This window comes from Paralichthys olivaceus, chromosome 3 (assembly GCF_024713975.1).
Source record: "Paralichthys olivaceus isolate ysfri-2021 chromosome 3, ASM2471397v2, whole genome shotgun sequence".
Lineage (NCBI taxonomy): Eukaryota > Metazoa > Chordata > Actinopteri > Pleuronectiformes > Paralichthyidae > Paralichthys > Paralichthys olivaceus.
This window is the reverse complement of record NC_091095.1, coordinates 23,572,094-23,592,732: the sequence shown is the minus strand read 5'-3', so window position 1 is coordinate 23,592,732 and position 20,639 is coordinate 23,572,094. Positions and strand designations below refer to the sequence as shown.

Below are 20,639 nucleotides of genomic sequence, written 5' to 3'. Positions count from 1 at the left end.
AGATTTTTTAGAAGTGATTTGAAGTGTGAAAGAGAGGGGCAGATCTAATGTGGAGTGTTAAGTTGTTCTAAAAGTTTGGAGCGGCTACTGCGAAGGCACGATCACCTTTGGTTATGAGTCTTGCTTTAGGTCGGTCCAGGAGCTCAGTGGCTGACCTCGGCTCCCTAACTGGAGTGTGTATATGGAAAAGTTTGGCTAAGTAAGGCGGTGCCAGTCTGTTAAGAGATTTAAAAGTCAACAGTGAAATTTTCAAATCGATCCTGTGACCGACAGGAAGCCGGTGGAGGGAGTGCAACACTGGTGTGATATTGTCTCTGTTTTTGTTTTTGTTCAGGAGGCGAGCAGCAGCATTTTGGATAAGCTTTAAACGTTTAATGGAGGATTGGTCTAAGCCTACATACAGGGAATTACAGGGTAACACTCTATTTTAAGTTACACCCATTCACCATTAATTAGTTGCTTATTAACATGCAAATTAGAACATATTGGCTCTTAATTAATCATTATTAAGTACTTATTAATGCCTTATTCTGCATGGCCTTATTATACAACCAGTAAGCCATTAACTAAGAGTCTTCCCTCAATAACCTCAGAATTATTGCTTATTAGTACTGAGTAAGGAAGTTGTTGTATATGAATTACGATTTCAATATGCTTTGCTTAGTATGGACTTTATAAGGTGGTAGTACCCAAAGAGTAGTTATTCTCCCTTAATACCACTTAATGAATATGGTTTGTTCTTACATAACAAAACACAAAACTACAAATGTTAATAGTGTCCAAATAACTTTAAATTAAGTCTTTGTTACTTAGAATATGTTCCCCATACTAAAGTGACATCTTGATCATTACTAATTCACTAATAGTTGAACACTTATTAACCAACACATGTTCCCTAATCTAAAGTTGCCTCCTTTTCACAATTAGTTAATATATTATAGCACATAACTACTGCAATAAACAAGTGATGGGTTACACCTAATGGTTCCCTCTCATTAAGTGGTAGAATAACAAAGACAGCACAAGTACAAATACCTCATTTATTAAACCACTGGTTCAGGTTTTCATACAATATGGTATCAAATGTATAAGCAGGTCATACTGTATGATAAAACAGGTACTCTATTGTTGCAAAACACTGCACAATATAAAGTACAAAAATACAAAAAATGTAAATCTAAAAAATACAAAACCTGCACAGCTCAACATGACTTGTCAAAGGTTAGAACAAATGTACTGAACCGTACAAACATTGCAATTCCACAGCTTGAACTTGCTCTATAATTACTGCATCAGGTGATTTATTCCCCTGTGCACAAATATTTCACTTTTCTAATATAATATAACAGAATTTTAACTGAACAAAGAAGCTCACTTGAATTTTAAAACTTTAACAAGGGAAGGAGTTGGCATTTGGCCTTCATGTCCATGATAATAGCCTTTTCTCAGAGGTAACAGTACATTTCTCAAAACTTTTGAGTGGTAGTATACATATCAACTTGATATCTTTATCTACATTACAGACAGGTTTCATACTGGGTATTTTTTCTTAATGTCATGCAAAAACATTCCAAGTGTTCTGTTACTGTGATGGTTTCCACGCCAATAAGTCCACTCAATTACATCTAAGTGATCCCTCAACAGTTTTTGTGTGCGGTTCCCTCTTTGTCTCCAGATAGTTGACTTGCAAATACCCCAAAATCTCATCCTGAAGACGGCGGTAAGACCTCCACCCATCTGAAATGACGGAGCTTCCACGACGAACGTGCTTCTTTATTAGAGGCAAGAGATGTCTGGCTGAACGGTGATGCACAATCTTAAGAATGGGTCTCCTCCTGTCATCCTTAATCCCTAGCATTCCAAACACCCAGGAACTCCTGTTGCTTGCCCGTCCTCTGTTGTACTGAAATTCACAAGAGCAAATACTTAAAAATGAGGACAATTGAATGATTCAGCAATAATGGTGGGAAATGGGAGAGAATGAATCATAAGTCAAAAATTCAAAAGTTCTCTTTAGCTTTGGAGTAGCCTAGTGGTGCATGTTTACAAATATTGAACTGTTCTGGGGTGTAGGAATAATGTAGTTTCTTAAAACCAACATTCCCCTCGATTGCATCAATGAACTACAATGTATCTTAATCCATAATACAGTAGTTACTTCTCGAGATACAGGAGATACACCTCCAAGCACCTCAGGCAAAAACAGGTTTTAAATGTATGTATATTGTCTCTACTGACAGTAGCTGAGTTTAGCACAGACTTATCCAACATTAAATACACGTTTTTAGACACAAAATCATGTATTTGGCATCAAAGTAATACTCATAAGTGAAAATTTCTTACCTTTCTTTTATGGCCAAATTTGCTTTCATATATCATAACAGTCTCTGCTCTTTGTCCAACAGTCTGCTTGCCTCCTCTTCTCATTCTTTTTATTCCTGATTTGCAAACTCTCTGCAGCTTGTCTGCAAGTTTAGTCAGAGTTGCAGAACTCCGAGTAATTCCTTCCTTCAGCATGTCCACTTGCCTCAGTCGAAGGCCTTGGGCAAATCTGTAATAGATCAACCAGATAAATATTTCAATGACACAATTTAGAAGTGGGTGGTTAAAACCAATTTCTTAAGTTGTCATTAGTCCTTTTATAACCATAATTATAACCTTAATTTCTCATTTGCGGTCCCATTTGCAGACACAGCAGATACTCATAGCCTGAATATAAGAGTGTATTTAACCTGAAACAACAAATCTCAAAAGCAAAGTAGGGTGAAGAACATTCCCTATATGAGAGGAGGAATGGAATAAAACCCCAAAACAAATGAAATTTGCTGTATCTTTGAAGAGTTTAAAGAAAAAAACAAAAAATGGAAACTGAGTTAAGTGCTAAGTTAAGTTGGTCCCATCTCTGGTATGAACCACATTTTATAATGAAAAATAAATTATGCACTATGCAGTCATTGAACAAGAAGAGCTTTTGAATCTTGTGTTGATTATTATTAAGTTACATTTTGCCGGTTATAGTGACATTAATTTATCTATATTTTTACAGCCTAAGGCAAAGAAGAAAATGTCCCTAAAAGTCCCTAAAGATGACTCGATGACAGAGGTGACCAAAAATGATCTGGATGGTAAATTTTTCTATGTTAACTTTCAAGGAACTGTAATACTTAAATAATTATCTTGTCCAAATGTGTATAAACGTTTAAAGTCATCTTTTCATATGTTATATGTATACATTTTGTTGTACCTATGTCATACTGTAGGTCCTGAAGATAAAGGAGATAAAGGCTCTGCAAGTTGCAGCAGCAAGAGTGATTTGGGAGCAACTTGTATTTGCATAATATAATGTAATTGTAATGAACGGTGTGATATATTTTCATAACAATCTGATCTTTGTCTCATCTATCCTCTATTTGATCAAAGCTCAACCTTAAGTATTTACTTTGGAGGAGGACGACGAGGATGATGATGGCAACATGGATGAAGATGACGTCATTCCCCCATCTTCTCCAGACATCAGTGAGTCCTCGGACACTGATGTTGTCATCCAAAGACGGAAGACACGTCGGACACAGCCACCTGCATCTGCAACTGTGGCTGTGCCTGGAAAAGCTCATGTAAGAGGTAAGAATGGCATAACTTGAACCACCTGCCCTGTTATCACCAAGTGGTCATGAAAAATAAGTATTAATAAAAGCGTTGGAAGAGCTGTTATAAATATGTTCTGAAGTAATTATGAGGCAAAAATACAGATCTTCAGTTCTAGATTCTGAATATACTAGGAATCTGATGATAAATAAAAACTGGTTGTATAATAAGGCCATGCAGAATAAGGCATTAATAAGTACTTAATAATGACTAATTAAGGGGCAATATGTTACTAATTTGCATGTTAATAAGCAACTAATTAATGGTGAATAGGTGGACCTTAAAATAAAGTGTTACCAATTACGGTACTCTATTTGAGAGGCTATGAAGGAATGGATAACCCCTCAAGACCCTTTTGTGAGAGATAGGCCTTTACTTTGGCTATGAGTCTTAGTTGAAAGAAGCCACACCTGACAACTGAGGAAATTTGCTGGTCAAATTTAAAGACTCTTCACGGTGGATTGAATATTAGGAGCTAAGGGGCCAAGGGTGCTCACATCCAGCAGTTCAGAGTGTCCAAATACAATAACCTCAGTCTTATTTTCGTTTAATTTGAGGAAGTTTGAATTCATCAATAATTTGATGTAATTGAGGCAGTAAAGTAGGGGTTGCATTGAAGTCTTAGTTTTAAGGTTCAGGGCTAAGTATATTTGTATGTCATGTGCAAAGCAGTGGAAAGAGACATTGTATTTTCCAAAAAATGATGCTAGGGGCAGCATATATAGGGAGAATAGGATAGGGCCTAGAACAGATCCTTGAGGTACACCACATGTAAGTGGGGCCGGCCCAGAGCAGTAGTGACCCAGGTGGACGGAGAAACTCCTATCTGTTAAGTATGACTGTAACCACCTGAGTGCTGCACCTTCAGTCCCCACAAAGTTTTCTTTAACAGGATTGCATGATTGATGGTGTTGAAAGCAGCTGTCAGATCTAGGAGCAATAGGACAGAAGAGTTTCCTGAATCAATAGTTAAAATTAAATCGTTAAATACTCTTAAAAGGGCTGTCTCAGTGCTATGATGGGGTTTAAACCCAGACTGGAACTTTTAATACACATTATTGTTGAATAGAAATGTTTGCAACTGGGTGAGAACTACCTTCTCTAGGACCAAGAAGGTCAGTTTAGAAATGGGCCTGAAATTAGAGAGAACAGAGGGATCAAGGATTCTTTCTTTAGCAAGGGCTGTACAACAGCATGTTTAAAAGCAGCTGGGACACAACCAGAGAGAAGGCAGGTGTTTATCAGTGACAGAATGGATGGGCCAACAGTGTCAAAGACTTCCTTAAGAAGATGAGCTGGGATGCTATCAGAGGGGCAGTTTGTGGGTCACAGATGGTGGACCACCTCAGATAGGGAGGAGATTGATATAGGCTCAAACTGACCCAAGACAGCTGAGCGCATATGAGGGATAGGGGAGTCATGACATTTTTTCAGCAAAGAATTTATGAAAGGAATCACAGAGGTCAGGTGTGGGTAGAATAGAAGTAGGATTACAGGGGTTTGTTAGAGTATTATTATTATAAATATTAAAAAGAACCTGAGGCCTGTGACAGTTAATGGAGATCAAGTTGGATATACACTCAGTTTTTGCAGATTTAACAGCTTTCTGATCATCAGAGAGACGGCCCTGTAATATTTCATATGATACTCTGAGTTTGTCCTTGTGACGGCCCACCAAGTGACTTCCTGTTGATGTTACTCCTTGAAGGAGCCTGGGTGGGTCGTCAGAGTAACTGATTGCACCTGAGAGGTGGGAGGAGCAAAAGGCATAAAGGGGTTGCTTCCCCAGTCTGTGTTCTCTCTCCCTGGGCAGCTGCCACCTGACCTCATGGCCTCTGTATTGGTTTTGTTTGTTTCTACATTCTTTTCAACACTCTCACCTACACTTTCCCTCATGCACACGCGCCTCACACTACTGATACTCACCATACTTACATACTTCATCATTTGAATTTATTTCTTTTGTTATTTGAATAAATCACGTTGTTTCGGCCTTATCGGTGTGTGTGATTTCCCTGTTGTTACAACCCTGAGCCAAGCTGTAAGAGTCCTTTTACAACCTTCTCTCTGGTTGCCGACATGCACGTCTGAGGGTAGAGTCATTTAAGCATGGCTCTGAAAGTGCTTTAGTGCGTTTCAACCTCAAAGGAGCAACAGAGTCCAAAGAGCTTGTGCAGGTTGAGTTAAAAAGAGAAATAAATGCATCAGCACTGAGAACATCACTTCCATCCAAGTTATAGAGCCCAGAGTGTTAAAAACAGTGGAGAAATGCAACTGAGTTTGACTATTAATTATATGGCGGTAGCGTGCAGGAGGAAAACGCTTGACCACAGAGCAAACAACTGTAGTTGTAAATAAAAGGGGCAGATGATCTGATATATATGTATCACAGATTTCCTTGACATGAACATGTGGGGCCATGAGACAAGACAAGGTCTAATGTTTAGGTCTTTTCATGTGTGGCTTCAGACACCGACTGGGTGAGATTAAAGGAATTTATAAGATTTATGAAATCTTTAGCTATAGGTTTAGTTTCACAGCATACATGTTGAAATCCCCACAAATTAAAAAGTGTTCATAATTCATTGAAATACCCACTATGAAGTCAGCAAACTTGCATAAAATCGTTGTTGTATTTTGGGGAACGGTACAGCACGGGGGAGGAGCTGATGCTCGAAGCTGTAGTAAGTGACAGTTACAGACTCTCGACACTGAAATATGGATTTAAACACAGTGACTACCCCTCCACCTTTACCAGTGGTCTAAGGAGAGCCGAAAAAAGTACATTCCGGAGGGAGAAGCTCATAAAAAGCTGTGGACTCACCAGTATGAAGCCAGGTCTTGGTCAAAAGCATAAAATGCAGCCCAAGAGATGTGTAAAAGTGATTTAGTACAAAGGTTTTGTTGGCTAGAGATCTAGCATTAATCAGAGTCACGTGGAGAGTAAGGTCCATGCTGTCCGGCTTTGAGGCGCAGCGCAGTGTGCGAAGATTGTTGAGGTTCACACCATGCCGATCATCACAAATAATTACCACTCTGGGAGTAATCCTGACAGGAATGTCAGAGGCTGTGGGTGATGGTGTACTGCAAGCAGTACTGAAAATTGTCCACAAGGAGGAGCTAGTGGCTGTTTAAGGTGGCAGAAGAAGAGCAGGGGGTAGCAGGTGACATGCCAGTGCATGTAAATAGTCTCAAGGGGTAAATAGTACAGCTTGCTGCAGATTACAAGCAAGCATGTGACTCCCCTGCAAGCTTGGATGCAGACTGCTCGTGCAAACAAGAACTTTTTCAGAATAAATAAAATTGTGAATGAAACCAATGTTGTGAGGGGAGCATACGGACTGGAGCCAGGTGTGGAGGCTGAGGATCCTGTTAAAACGACCTAGTCTGGGACTCCATTGAGTCTGCATTTATTAAACTTAGTGGTTAGTGGTCTTATAATTACCATGGATTGAGATTCTACCTCTGGACTTCTCTTTCTCTTACTTGATCTCAGTGCACATTTTGATACTATAGATCAAAATATAAACTTGATTGATTGGAAAACAAGAGGTGTCTTTACCCTTACTATCACATGGTAAAAATGATGCTTTTTAAATTCAGTTTTATTGAAGTACCAAATGACAACATACATTGCCTGAAAACTGTTTTTATAGAAGGTTGTCAGCAGTAACACAGTGTGTTTCCTGTATTAATACTATAAAGTAATGTGATATTAATGTGATGTGAAATATGGAGTATCACAGGGCTATTGATTAAATGAATCAGCCAACAGATGATATGGCAGACACTGAGATCCTAATTCATGCTATGCTATCCGTCCCCAGTCAGTCAGAAGGCTGCAGTTTCTTTTCCCTATCATGCCCCAGTCCTCTTGAACAACCTCCCTGCTGACACCAGACCGTCTGACTAAATAGTCTCAATTCATTTATTAAACCTAGTATGTACTCTACAGAGGTGTGGTACTGTCATGCACCTATATGAAAGGCACATGTTTGTTTGTGCATGTCTCATTTTTATGGATATGTGACCACATGCTGGCAGATTTACATTCCACGATCAACAACTGATCTCATTATCGATGATAGACTAACTTATTAAGAGTTCCATTGTGTTGAGAACATTACACGACAGTCAGCCAAACATCCTGCTAAGGCTGACGCAGCAAAATGACCACAAGTAGTGTTTTGAATAATTTTATTTATTGACCTGTGCAGCCCTTCAGAATAAAAGTTGCAGTGCAGGCAGAGCTCAAATCCCCTGAGTAGTGGTCTCTGGTTCAATTCTGATTTCCCTGCCCCTCCTGTCCACACATCTAGTGGTGAAGTTTCATGTTGCAGCTGAATATCCCTCACCTCACCCTCCCCTTCCAAACATGAAAGAACCTGTGGTAGCCTTCAATCGTCATAAAAACTCAAAAGGTGTTTAATTTGTCCAGTTCGAATGACCCACTCCCCATAAAAACAAAGTATTTAAATATAAAGGGCTCATTGTAGCGTAAAGAAAACAACGATTTGTACAGTTTAGATTAAACACACTAGTGAAAACATCACTAGGATTATTTTATATTCAGTTTCTGCCAATAGAGCCTTTCCCCTTAAATCCTATGCATTGGACCTTTGAATAGGTCAATACACATTAAATGTCACTATGACAACACTTACCCTCCTATTTGTATATTTTTTTATCTCTCTTGCATGATATTGGATGATAAAATCTTCAAATCTTACCAAAATGTATGTGAGTTTCAGATAGGGTCAAGGAGGGTTTTTGTGGAGCAGTGCTGCAAAATGACACCTATGACCTCCCTCAGTTTCTTTTCAAGCCTAGATTATTGATTGTGAATGCATTCTGTCCCAGACAATTAATACTTTCAGAATCATGGGGGTAAGACACCATGTCCGAGCCAGGTCTGTTCATTTGTACTGTATGTTTGTTGTATTGTTGTATGATGTTTTCCAAACCACCTGCGCCAGTGCATGTTTATGAATCTGATTACAGTTCTCTGATAAGCTAATCATTCCTTTTGAATTAATAATTAATTAGATAGTCATGTAATCCCCTCCAACCAGAGTCATAAAAGTAACTATTGCATGCTGGACTTTTTCTGTACAAAAACTAAGCAGCAACAATCTACCTGAAACACATCAAGGCTATGCATCACTGTGTGTCAGCATCAGGGGTCATGTCACTCCGGTTTCTAACTCTGCTCTTTGGCCTGGGTTTGGTGAGTGTGAAGCCCTTTGAGAGGCAGGATGTCAGTTAATGTTTCACAATTAAATCAATTCCTCATTTTTTTCAATTAATTGATGTGCTTTATTTAATTTATTTTACAGGCAGCAGCTGCACTAACAGGGGAAACAGGTGTGTCAGATAATATAATGGGTTCTTTGTCAGTAGTGATCAGAGGAGGGAGATATTGATATTTTACTGAAAGGTTCCAGCTAAAAAACATTGACGGTCAAATTTACACTTTACATATATATGTGTGTGTGTGTAGCATATTTCTTATTAAGTTTAAATTGGATGCATGAATATATCTGTATATATACATATACTGTGTGTCCACACCTGTGGTACAGGAGTACTAAAGTTATTTCTTTCTGATGTGAATCTGCTGTGTTGTTATTATATTTAATTTCATCATACTGTGATCTCATTTTGACTGATTCTTCAACTGCAGAGACTGATGTTGATGAAGGTCATGACTGGGACATCTTCGACATCAATCAAGGTTTGAAGACTCATTGTTTTTTGGTTGGTTTTGTTGTATTATGTCATTAAATCAGGCTTTGTCTCATGCAAACACAATTCTTCTTTGCAGCGGCCGGGCTGGACCTGCTGCAGGGAGATATCGACGTGGTAAGTCAGTGAGTGAACATAAAGACACAACAAAGACTCTGTCACTAATACTTTTCAGTAATCTGGATCTTCAGGCCTGTTTGAATGTGACGTTCTGGGTGCATGATGGGATATTTTAAGCACATAGGCAGAATCTATGCGTATGTTTTATTTTATAAGGTGCTTCCCTATTAGACAAATTGTAATTTATGAATATGGGCTATACAAATAAAATTTGATTTACTGATTTATTCCCCGCTAGTGATTCATCATCCTATTAATGCTCAGATGGGAGATGAAACAACCAATCAGCAATTGCAATACTACATTTATTCAATTTGATTTGTTTACACCTGCGTGGTTATGTGGATAACAGAGCCAGATTTTTTGTTTGAAATAACATTTTAGTTTGTATTGTTTTAAGCACTCAGAATAGAGACACAAATATGAGTGTAGAAAGATAGATAGATATATCGGTTTCTTATTCCACATTTTGGTAAATCTTGTTTTCTTCATTCTTGTCAGACATCCAGCAGAAACTCCATCATAGGAGATGCGTATCGCTGGCCAAAAACCATTCCTTACTACCTGGAGGACAGTCTGGGTAAGGCACTGTGTGGAAATTCCCAGTTACGTACCATGGTGATGCACTGAAGTAAAATATTTTATATTTTCACTTTGTAACATATAGAGATGAATGCAAAGGGAGTGATCCTGAAGGCCTTTGACCAGTACAGACTGAAGACCTGTATTGACTTCACACCATGGAGTGGAGAAAAGAACTACATCTCTGTTTTCAAAGGCAGCGGGTGAGTTGAGTTGTGTTGAGCGAGACAAAGTTAACCCAGCGCCTGACATGTTTGCTGGTTGTATGTTTCTCTGTCAACATTCATAACACACATCCAATGCAAAAAATGGATGCACCCAAGAAACACTTAAACCTGCAATAGCTGTTATTTTCATGTCATATTAACAGATACAGTTGCCAAGGCACTATTGTATCTCCCCTTTTATCCAGATCCATTCCAAAACTTATTGGCTTCTTTCTTGGGTCATGCTCTACCCCTCCACAAAAATGTCATGGCAATTGTTTCAGAGGTTTTTTAATAATCCTGCTAACAAATAAACAGACAAACTGCAATTAAAACCTAACTACCTTGGCTGAGGTAATTATCGCTCTGCAGTGTTTTATATTATATATGTATTTATAGAGTCAAGCTCATTGTTTTGGTTTTTATGTCCACGACTTTATGTTGTTGTTTTGGTTCAGTCTCACTACCCTCATTAACCCACGGCTATATAATGCTATATAAACAAATGAATGAATTGAATGGCTCTGTCAATATCTTTTCAATAAAAAGCCACAAAACATCTGACAGCCACTTTGACAAACTTGCGTTTTGCTTCCCCTCTCTGTAGATGCTTCTCCTCTGTCGGAAACCAGCGGGAGGGAAAGCAGCGATTGTCCATTGGTAGAAACTGTGATCGTCTTGGAACTGTTGAGCATGAGTTCCTTCATGCTCTTGGATTTTGGCACGAGCAGTCCAGAGCTGACCGTGATGATTACGTCAACATCATGTGGGATCGCATTGAACCTGGTAAAGTTGATTTGTAGCAACTTTGAATTACAGTAGCAACCTGCACACTCAAGTTTCAAGTTCAGTTTTATTTGTCGTTTCTAAGTTAATATATGGTCATCAGTACAATGAAAAATGTTGGATGAGAAGGACTGGTCAGCTCAGCATTACAATGCAATAAGAGCACTGTCATAGAAAGAGTTAAATAAAATCTAATACACAACTCTATCTTATCTCGTTTTTTTTCCTCCTCATGTTCGTCTACCATCTGAATACATCCATACACCCTGTTACTCCATCCATATTTGTAAAAATCACAAAACCAACCAAGCAGTGAATCTCTTTCTATGCCTTCCTCAGGAAAAGAGCACAACTTCAAGACATATGATGACAAAGTGTCCAGTGCTCTGGGTGTCCCTTATGACTATGGCTCAGTGATGCACTACAGTAAGACATCCTTCAACATTGGCTCTGAGCCCACCATCGTCACCAAGATCCCCTCTTTCATGGATGTGATTGGTCAGAGGATAGGGTTCAGTACTAGTGACCTAACCAAACTCAACCGTCTCTACAACTGCAGTAAGTTAACCGGTAAATAAGACGTATGTTTTTATATATTTTGAGGTAAGACAGCCCCAGGCAACACCTTCTACAGGATATATCAGTATACTTTAACATAAATACTTGATAAAAAATTTTAATATTGTAATTTTGTTGATGTGTTCAGCTTCACGTGGCATCTATTACACTTCAGTCTGTCCTGGGAGAAGGATCCCTCACATGTGTCTCTCTGAGGTTTCTACATTATTTCCCCGTTAATAGTTTTTTTGGGTCGTTTCCTATAAGTCCTATGAGACAAATTGTGATTTGTGAATATGGGCTATACAAATAGAATTTGATTGATGATGATTGGACAAAGTGAAGCCAAATTATCGTCATTGCTATCTGGTGGCTGGCTGCAGTATAGGTCAAAAACCCAGCCCCCTACATGGCAGCATTCGCTGCACAAACCAAACCAATGAGTCAAAATTCACTTTTTTTTTTTATACACAAGGAATAGCATATGCATCTGCCAAGGCCGAATGATGCTCCACATTATTGTCTTGTTCCTTTAGTAGAAATATGAAAAAACTGTGGTCTGATTATTTGTCATAAAATATAGAGTAAGAAATTTAAAAAAATCCTGAAAGGGTTCTTCCCAGGCCCCATCCTTGTCTGGTGGAAATCAGTTAAGTAGGTTTTGGTAATCCTGTTGACAAATAACAGACATGAGTAGAAACATAACCTCTCTTGCAGAGGTAAAAAACCAAGAGAATTTAAATTGTGGCTGGATTCCAAACAGAATCAGGCAAAGTACATATAAGCATAATATTATAAATAGAACAGTATAGATTACATTAAAATCAAAGTGTATGCTACATGTGAATAGGCTACATAAACCTGCACTGTTCCCTTGAGTGTTTGAACTAAACTAAATCACCTCATAAAATGATGTTTGTCTCATAATAACCTTGTAGGGTTACATGGAGTCAGAGTCTATCTAGCAAAATCTGATTGTAAAATGTAGCCTATTGATAATATTGGGCACTAATCAGCTCTTACTCATATGCGACCAGAGTTTGAATACTCTGAAGATGCCACAAAATGCTTATCAGCAGTCATGTTGCGCTGTTTGTTTTTAGCTTATTTTTCCTCCCTCACAGTTATCAAACTGCAAGCGTCAACACCCCGTACATATCGACATCACTCCGTCCATGCAGGGCAAATAAAACTGTATGTATGATAGCGTAATCTATCAGAGGTGCTCTGATAGATTACATAAGAATTTCCATCAGGTGATCATTGAGCCTGCTTCAACAGGGTAATCAGCCATTTATAGGTCTGATAGTGATTCAGTAGTGATTTTACCCTCCTCTTGCCAGAGTCTCTGTTTTGAGTAATCAAAAATGTATTAATGTTATTTGAATTCCAGGATTTTGACAGGAATGGAAACAAAGCTCAAATCAAACAAATCAAACAACAATCAACAAAGTCTTGGTTATTCGAGTCTACCATACTGAGGTCTTTGGCTCAGTGTTTGATCAGCTCTACCCTCTCCACAGCGAAGTCTTCTATCTTTGTGGACAGCTGTGACTTTGAACGGGAGAACATCTGTGGGATGATCCAAGGTCCGGGGAACGCAAAGTGGGAACAACGCATTTCTGTTAACGGAGGGCCTCAGCACGACTTCACCAACATGGGGCAATGCAAAGGTGAATGTCAAACCTTACAAATGTATGCGAGTAAAAACTCACATTAACTCAAGTAGCGAAGTTTAAATGTTCACCTTTTTACTCCACTACATTTATTTGATGAGAGTGAGGTGTATGGCTGTTGAATTACACTTTAAGTATGCATCTTTGTGTGGTTATAAATGTTACTGCTCCTCTTATCTGACTTCAGAGGTGCCTGTCCCTATCTGAACTTGTGTTTGTATACCTGAAAAACACCAGTAGCTGAGTGGATTTACAACAGTACACTGAACAGAGTATCAAGCTTAATGATCATAGTTTGATGCTTCAAGATAAACATGATTATAATTCATTAAGGACTTTGTGCAGTATCTATCTGCTGGATAAACAGCTCAGGCTTTGAATCTGCATGTCTTAAAGGTTCAGCGTGTAAGATTTAGGTGAAAGGGATTTTTGGCAGAAATTGAATATAATATAATCCTAGTGATGTTTTCACTGGTGTGTTTCATCTAAATTGTATTACTTGTTGTTTTCTTTATCATAGAATGGGCTCTTTGTATTTAAAAAAGTTATATTTACATGGAGAGGGGGGGTCCTCTCTGTGGAGGTCACCATGTTTTTTACTGTCTTCCAAACTGGACAAACTAAAACCTTTTGAGTTTTCATGACAACTGAGGTTCCCCACAGGTTCTCTGTGATGTTTGGAAGGGGAGGGTGAAATGAGGAGTATTCAGTTGCAACATGACACTTCAACTCTAGATATCACTGAATTCTACACACTGAACCTTTAAGTCACCATTACCACTAACTAACACTTCTGACCTACACACAGTTTAAATTGAGCATCATATATATGCATCATATGCATTGGCATCCATATTCAACTGAGCTGAACCCCCATGGTAATGAAAGGTCAACAAAAAACTAAATTATACAGATCAGAAAATGATTTACCATCATATCATAATCTTATGATAAATTAAATCATAAACAAGTTAGAAAAAAGTGAGAAAACAACATCAATATAATGATTTCAGGTATCTCTGCATTCTATAGACATGACCTGAAGCTCATATGGAATACTTAATAATTCATGATCATTTGGTAGGTGGGATGTAATAATGACATCACCAATAGGTCAGGAAATTATGTCATACAGTGTAGTTTTGTACCAATAACATTAGAGACACATTCTACATCCACATCTTGAAATACAGCGTATTTACAATGGGCCAACGGAACATTTGTCATCATATGGTTAAATGGCAACATAATTAAGAAATGGCATTATTAAAATATAAAAAAAGTTTGAATTGCCTGCTTGTGCTTCTCCCACTCCTCCAATGTTTTTATTTTTTTGCCATTCATAAAAAACTGTATAGGAAATTTGCAAGAGAGCAAAAAATCCAACTCTGCTAAGGGTCCCAACAAACTTAGTTTGACTTTGCAAATTGCAGGAGAAACGTTTTAGACTCTGTATTTAGATCGAAGACGGGATTTTCTCATGATTTCTAGAATACAGAGGGAACCAAATGTAGAAGTGAAAACGTAACATCTTTGGCTGAAGTAATAAAAACCTGGTGGATGTCTGAATTTCTGAAAAACAATTAACAGGCAATAATGCAGAACTAACATGGTGTACTGAAATGTGAGAAACTGTTGATGTTTAGTATGAGCTGCTTCTCGCCTGCTTTGCCAGGGAAAGGCTACTTCATGCACTTCAGCACAGCCTCTGCTGAACCTGGTCACCAGGCATTTCTGGAGAGTCGCTGGCTTTACCCCAAACCTGGAGCTCAGTGTCTGCAGTTCTTCCTCTATAACACGGGGGCGGCTGATGATGTTCTCAACATCTGGGTGCGAGAGTATGACAAGGCTGAACCCAGCGGTAAACTGAGCCTCTTCAAGAGCATTTCAGGTAATGTATGACATTTTGCCCCAATTAGTAGGAACATGATAGCATAGGATCATTTTATGCAAAATATACAATAGTTATATAAAGATGTACACATTTAATGCAACAGTATGTATTTTTTACTGAGCTACATATTCATTCTGTTGGGCTCCAGTGATAAAATGGTTTTCAAGAAGAGAATTGTCTCTGAGCTCTGAGTGCATAATCCCATCTAACAGAAACACAACTGGATATTACCCATGATCCCTGGCTTTCTAAACCAGAAGAGCTGCAGCAAATAAACTCTGTTCAGAATTCTTTATATTTTAAAAGTTTCCTGGATTTTTAACCCGACTACAGTTCAACATTACTCTTGAACCTGTCGGACCTGATTCTGACAATTGAAGCTGCGATCATCAGTTAGATCCACAGTTTTCACAGAAGATCAAACTCACTCATTAAAGTTAGGCAGAGTAAGAACAGGTGTACAGAGTGAGGAGTGGGAATAAAGAGGAAACCTCCTCCCTTTTCCAAGTCAGTGAACCATTGAACGCTATTTTGAAGCTGCTGTTTTATGGGATGGGGAATGAGTTGTTTTAGAATGTATACAGAATATATAATAATTTCATAAGGCAGAGGGATTATTAGTGATTAATATATTCTCTCTGCTACAGGAGGTGTCATGGGTTCCTGGGAGCTGCATAATGTGGATCTGAATGTGACACAGAAGGCCCGTGTGGTTTTTCAGGCCGTGAGGGGAAATAGTCCATCGAGTGGGGGTTTCTCCCTCGATGACATCAACCTGTCGTCCACAAAGTGCCCTCAGCACGTCTGGCGCATCCGCAACATCACCGGCCTGATGGCCACCACACCACCCGGAGTAAAACTGTACAGCCCTCGCTTTCTCTCTCCAGCAGGTTACTCCTTCCAGGTAGATGTACTCTCTCTGTCTCCAATGTTTTTACTGAGTTTAAAAAAAAAGATCTGTACAGGAATGACAAGAAATTCAAAGAAAAAGGACTTAAATACAAATAAGAATTAATAAATAACTAAGCTCAAATTGGACTGAAATAAATTAATAACAAGTACAATAACAAGTGCAAATGTTATAATGTCAAAAGTAAGAACTACATTTCATATGGTCTAAATACATCAAGTTTTTCAGTTAATAAAAATGTGTTTGAAAAACTCAGCTTCAGTGATTTGATGGACTAGAAAAACAACTCAAAAAATATGTTTCTGTCATGCCATAACTTAAAATATCACTATTTTGGAATATTTTGTTACTCTTTTTTCTGGCCCGCTGTAATTTAGGGACCACCTTAAATTGTAAGTGACCATGTCTGACAGGAAAAAAAACTTCTCCCACTTTTCTACTGAAATCTCTGCTCCTCCCTCGTACTTCCTGCCACCAGAGTTTAAAATGCCACGTATTGCAGTATTTGTATGCTGCAACACTTTGTCATGTATAACAGAATATTGATTTTATAAATGATATAAAACATATGCCTATCATCAAAAACATATGTTACTAAACAATCAAAAGAAAGCAAATGATTGACCTGCAGAGACCATTAAAGAACTTTCCATTGTGTTTCTGATTTGAACCCAGATAAAGTTACTGAGTTAATTATTCATGCAGGATGAGATGTGAAAATAAATTCCTGTGAGGAGGAGGGAGAGCAGCAGAAGCTTTCCATATTCAACAACTGCAGCCAGTTAGAGATACAGCAGCTTGAAATGATGCAGTGATGAGCCCATTCCACCGCAGATATACAAGTGTGAAGTATAAGTGTTAAGATAAGGGTGTTTGAATGAAATGAGTTAAATACTTAATTTCTGATAAATAAAAACAAAGACACATTAGCGGATAATGTTTCTGCTGTTATACACTTAACACGGCCTGTAAAAGAAACCTGAAGTCTCAATTTTAAAGTTCTTAAATGACGAAATGAAAATTCTCTTATTATCTACTCCCCACTATGCCAGTGGAGGGGTGGGTGAAGTGTTTGAGTCCACAAAACACTTGAGGAGTTTCAGGGGTAAACAGTGTTACAGCCAGTGACCTCTTCTTTAGATGTAATAAGAGAAAATTACATAACATGCCTCCATGCTGCTCGTGTGGTGTCATCAAAATGTCTGTAAGCCCCGACATTCATATTCGACTCGAAACGGCGTCATTTACACCATGTTGAAAGTCAAAAAAGTCCACTCCTGGAAGTGGCCTTGCTAGCGAATGTAGCCAAATGAACGCAAACCCTGCACGTGCCTTTGGGTGAGAGTGTGCGGTTTTCTGGTGTCCACGTGTGTACGTGAATGCGCCTCCGAGGAGGACATCAGCTGACTTTTAGGCTGAAGGCCACTGTAGTTTCCTCTACACATTTGAAAGGGGAGGGTGCCAGACAATCCTTCAAACTGAACCTTTGATACAAGAAACAAAAGTAAAGCTTCCTCATGCTGCTCTCTGCTCCACAGGTTGGCACTTACCTAAATGGAAGAAGCGACCGTCCGGGGTACATGGCCCTCTACTTCCATCTGACCTCAGGCCCCAACGACCACAACCTCAAGTGGCCGTGCCCCTGGCAGCAGGCGACCATGGCCCTGATGGATCAGCATTCTGACATCAGAGAGCAAATGAACATGCACCGAATGGTCACCACTGACCCTGATAAGATGTCCACTGACGGTAAGAGAAGCTTTGACTGTCCATGTATTTGCTGAGCTCTGTTTGTCGAACAGAGAATGACGGTTCAACATTTCTCTCAGGTACTGAATACTACTGGGACGATCCAAGAAAAGTGGGCTCGAAAGTGACGGGGTCTGATGGCAGCTCTTATTATCGAGGCCCAGGAACTGGGACCTCATCCTTCATTACACACAGCAGGCTGAGGAGCAGACAGTTCATCAAAGGAGATGATGCCTTCTTCCTCTTAAGTCTGGATGGTATGCAAGTCATTCAGACAGGACCAGGACATCCCACACAGTTATACTGTGTAGCTGTGTCTCGATTCAGGGGCTGCATCCTTCAGAAGGCAAAGTCTACACGGCACATGAAGACCGCCACCTTTGTGGGCCGTGAAGGCCGAAACGAAATGAGACAGTCTACTGAGGATTTTGGTGATCTGCGCCACTAAGCTTGTTGCTGTTGCCTAGTAACAGAGCTAAAGTTGGACACACCAAGACAGCTTTCATGCCACTTGATTATTTTTTATTTATGAATCATAAGCTGTTTGGTTGAAGCGTGACACTCAAGTGCCGGACGTCTCGTCACTAGCCAGCACCATTAAAGGTTCAGTGTGTAGGATTTAGGTGAAAGGGATTTTTGGCAGAAATTGAATATAAATTATCCTAGTGATCTTTTCACTAGTGTGTTTCATCTAAATTGTATGAATTGTAGTTTTCTTGACAATAGAATGGACCCTTTATATTTAAATCCTTTATATTTACATGGACGGGGGTCCTCTCTGTGGAGGCCACCATGTTTTTTACTGTCGTCCAAACTGCACAAACTAAACACCTTTTGAGTTTTTATGACAACTGAAGTTTGCCACAGTTTCTCCTTCATGTTTGGAAGGAGAGGCTGAGGTGAGGGGTCTTCAGCTGCAACATGCAACTTCACTACTAGATGTCACTAAATTCTACACACTAAACCTTTAACTCTTGACGGTTGATCTCTGAAGTGCAATGAAAGTTGGACTGAGAGGGATTCACACGAAGCGAGGATGAAAGGCTGCATTTGAAGGAACCTTCGAAATGGGACAGCCTTGTCGTTTTTCAAAAACTACCTCTGAAGGATGCAGCCCCTGAATTTAGACACAGTTTATATCTGTTTCCTGCAGTCTCTGAAACACCTTGGTTTTTGTGTATTTGTCCTCAGATATATCTGACCTGCTGCTATCTCAGCCTCTGCCTCACTCTGCACTTAATGCTGAAGCCACTGCGATGAAGGCTGGAGACCAAGACACTCCACAGGCAGCAGCTAGTAACCACATGGTGATCGTGGTGATGTGTGTGTCAGCGGCCATTTTTGTGGTTTTCACACTATTCTTTGGCAATGCCTGGAGGGTGAGGAGAAGACAGCGAAGGAGTGATGATGTGGTGACATTACAGGATCTGCATTTCAGTGTGAGTCAGACTATTAGAGTCAGCACAAATTCAAGGCATTCAAATTTGTTCTTGCCTCACTAACTATGAATTCTCTTTTTTCATCACAGGAGCACATGACCAAAGATTTACCCTGTGCTCTCACCGCTCCATGAGCTTCTCACTAACCAGAGCAGAGGCTGCATCACATTTCTGCATCTTTTTCATAGAATCTGAAGCTTTATCTTGGAAATAAAATCAAATGATTTTGTCCACAACTTCTCTCTCAATATAGTGGGTGATTTATTGCGTTCACTTTAAAGTCTCAAATTTACAGAAATCCCCTGTGAGAGGATTAAGGCAGTTTGTCAAACCGAACACTGTTGTCAGATCTTGCACAAGTGGGTCAAAATAGAAAAACTGCTGCGCTGTCATCAAACAGTACACCAAAAAATTTAAAACACACTGGTCAAGGCATGCTGCTCATGGAGAAATGTTTATTGGTCACAATAAAGTACAGTTGATCATTGAGCTTCATTGAGCGTCATCCTGTCTTTGGGCTGGGTCAGGCCACAGCACTTCATCCACATCACACGTTATATTTGCCTTTGTCAGGCAAAGGGGGAAAAAACCCTAGTGTGCCGTACCCAGCCCTGACACATCTCCTCACCAATGTCATCACAGGCTAGTTCCATGGCCTCTGAAGATTACTGTGAGCCTGGAGTAGGGCTGTCGCTCGTACACCTTCCATCTCCAAGTGGACAAAAACTCCTCTATTGCATTGAGGGAGAGTACGGCAAGTATAGGTTATATGGCGGTAGCCTGAATGTCATCAGAAATTGCCACTCTTCGTCTTGCTCTCCCTCCTCTTCCTCTTCCTCTGCCTCCTTCTTGTCCTCCGCCTCTACCTCCTCTTACACACACTCGTCCTCTGTGTCTCTGATCCATTGTTGTCATGAGCTTGCAGGACCAACCTGCTTGCACTCTGAACTGGCTTATATTGGTTGTCATGTTATCATGACATGAAAAGAAACAAGTGTGATCAATTTTGAATCCTTTTGTTCAATGGATGATTCATGTGTTTCATTTGTGTTCATATTTTGCCACTGGTTTTTACCATTATGCATCACAAGTGCATCACAGTGACAACTGTGTTTTATTCCAATATGAATGTGTTGAGAGTTTTGCAAAAGGAAAGACTGAAATCTGCGGATAGTGTTTTACGAGGTGAAGATAGTTTATGGTTTTGTCAAATTGATGCTCAATTCAGTGAATGAGTTTAGACAACTGAGCAATTGATTCACACAACAGGAATGAATGTTTTAGCAATTCAGAAAATGTTTTAAAAGCTACACGTTTACAGTTTGTAAT

The 20,639-nt window shown here is 39.4% G+C and overlaps 1 protein-coding gene and 1 long non-coding RNA gene across 2 annotated transcripts; one reads left to right on the top strand and one right to left on the bottom strand.

Annotated features, from left to right (window-relative positions):
- Positions 1-129: 129 nt before the first annotated feature.
- Positions 130-5,058, bottom strand: LOC138407260 (uncharacterized). The gene is made up of 3 exons (XR_011240691.1): positions 3,440-5,058; positions 2,344-2,551; positions 130-1,903 (listed from the first exon to the last, which is right to left on the bottom strand). It is a non-coding gene; the product is annotated as an uncharacterized lncRNA (long non-coding RNA).
- A 3,723-nt stretch (positions 5,059-8,781) lies between these two features.
- Positions 8,782-19,799, top strand: LOC109625364 (meprin A subunit beta-like). The gene is made up of 15 exons (XM_020080575.2): positions 8,782-8,872; positions 8,982-9,009; positions 9,329-9,379; positions 9,470-9,507; positions 10,012-10,090; positions 10,178-10,295; positions 10,906-11,084; positions 11,424-11,642; positions 13,166-13,315; positions 14,994-15,209; positions 15,860-16,116; positions 17,661-17,871; positions 17,952-18,128; positions 19,063-19,310; positions 19,400-19,799. The coding sequence occupies exons 1-15, from the start codon at positions 8,801-8,803 to the stop codon at positions 19,442-19,444; spliced, it is 2,088 nt and encodes a 695-aa protein (XP_019936134.2). The 5' UTR covers positions 8,782-8,800; the 3' UTR covers positions 19,445-19,799.
- Positions 19,800-20,639: the final 840 nt, after the last annotated feature.

What these genes read in the sequence shown, in the direction of transcription:
- LOC109625364 (XM_020080575.2), top strand. Translation starts at nt 8,801, where the DNA reads ATGCATCACTGTGTGTCAGCATCAGGGGTCATGTCACTCCGGTTTCTA. An exon ending in TCTGTTTTCAAAGGCAGCGG is followed by an intron (nt 10,296 to 10,905) that starts GTGAGTTGAGTT and finishes CCCTCTCTGTAG; the next exon opens with ATGCTTCTCCTCTGTCGGAA. An exon ending in CAGCAGGTTACTCCTTCCAG is followed by an intron (nt 16,117 to 17,660) that starts GTAGATGTACTC and finishes TCTGCTCCACAG; the next exon opens with GTTGGCACTTACCTAAATGG.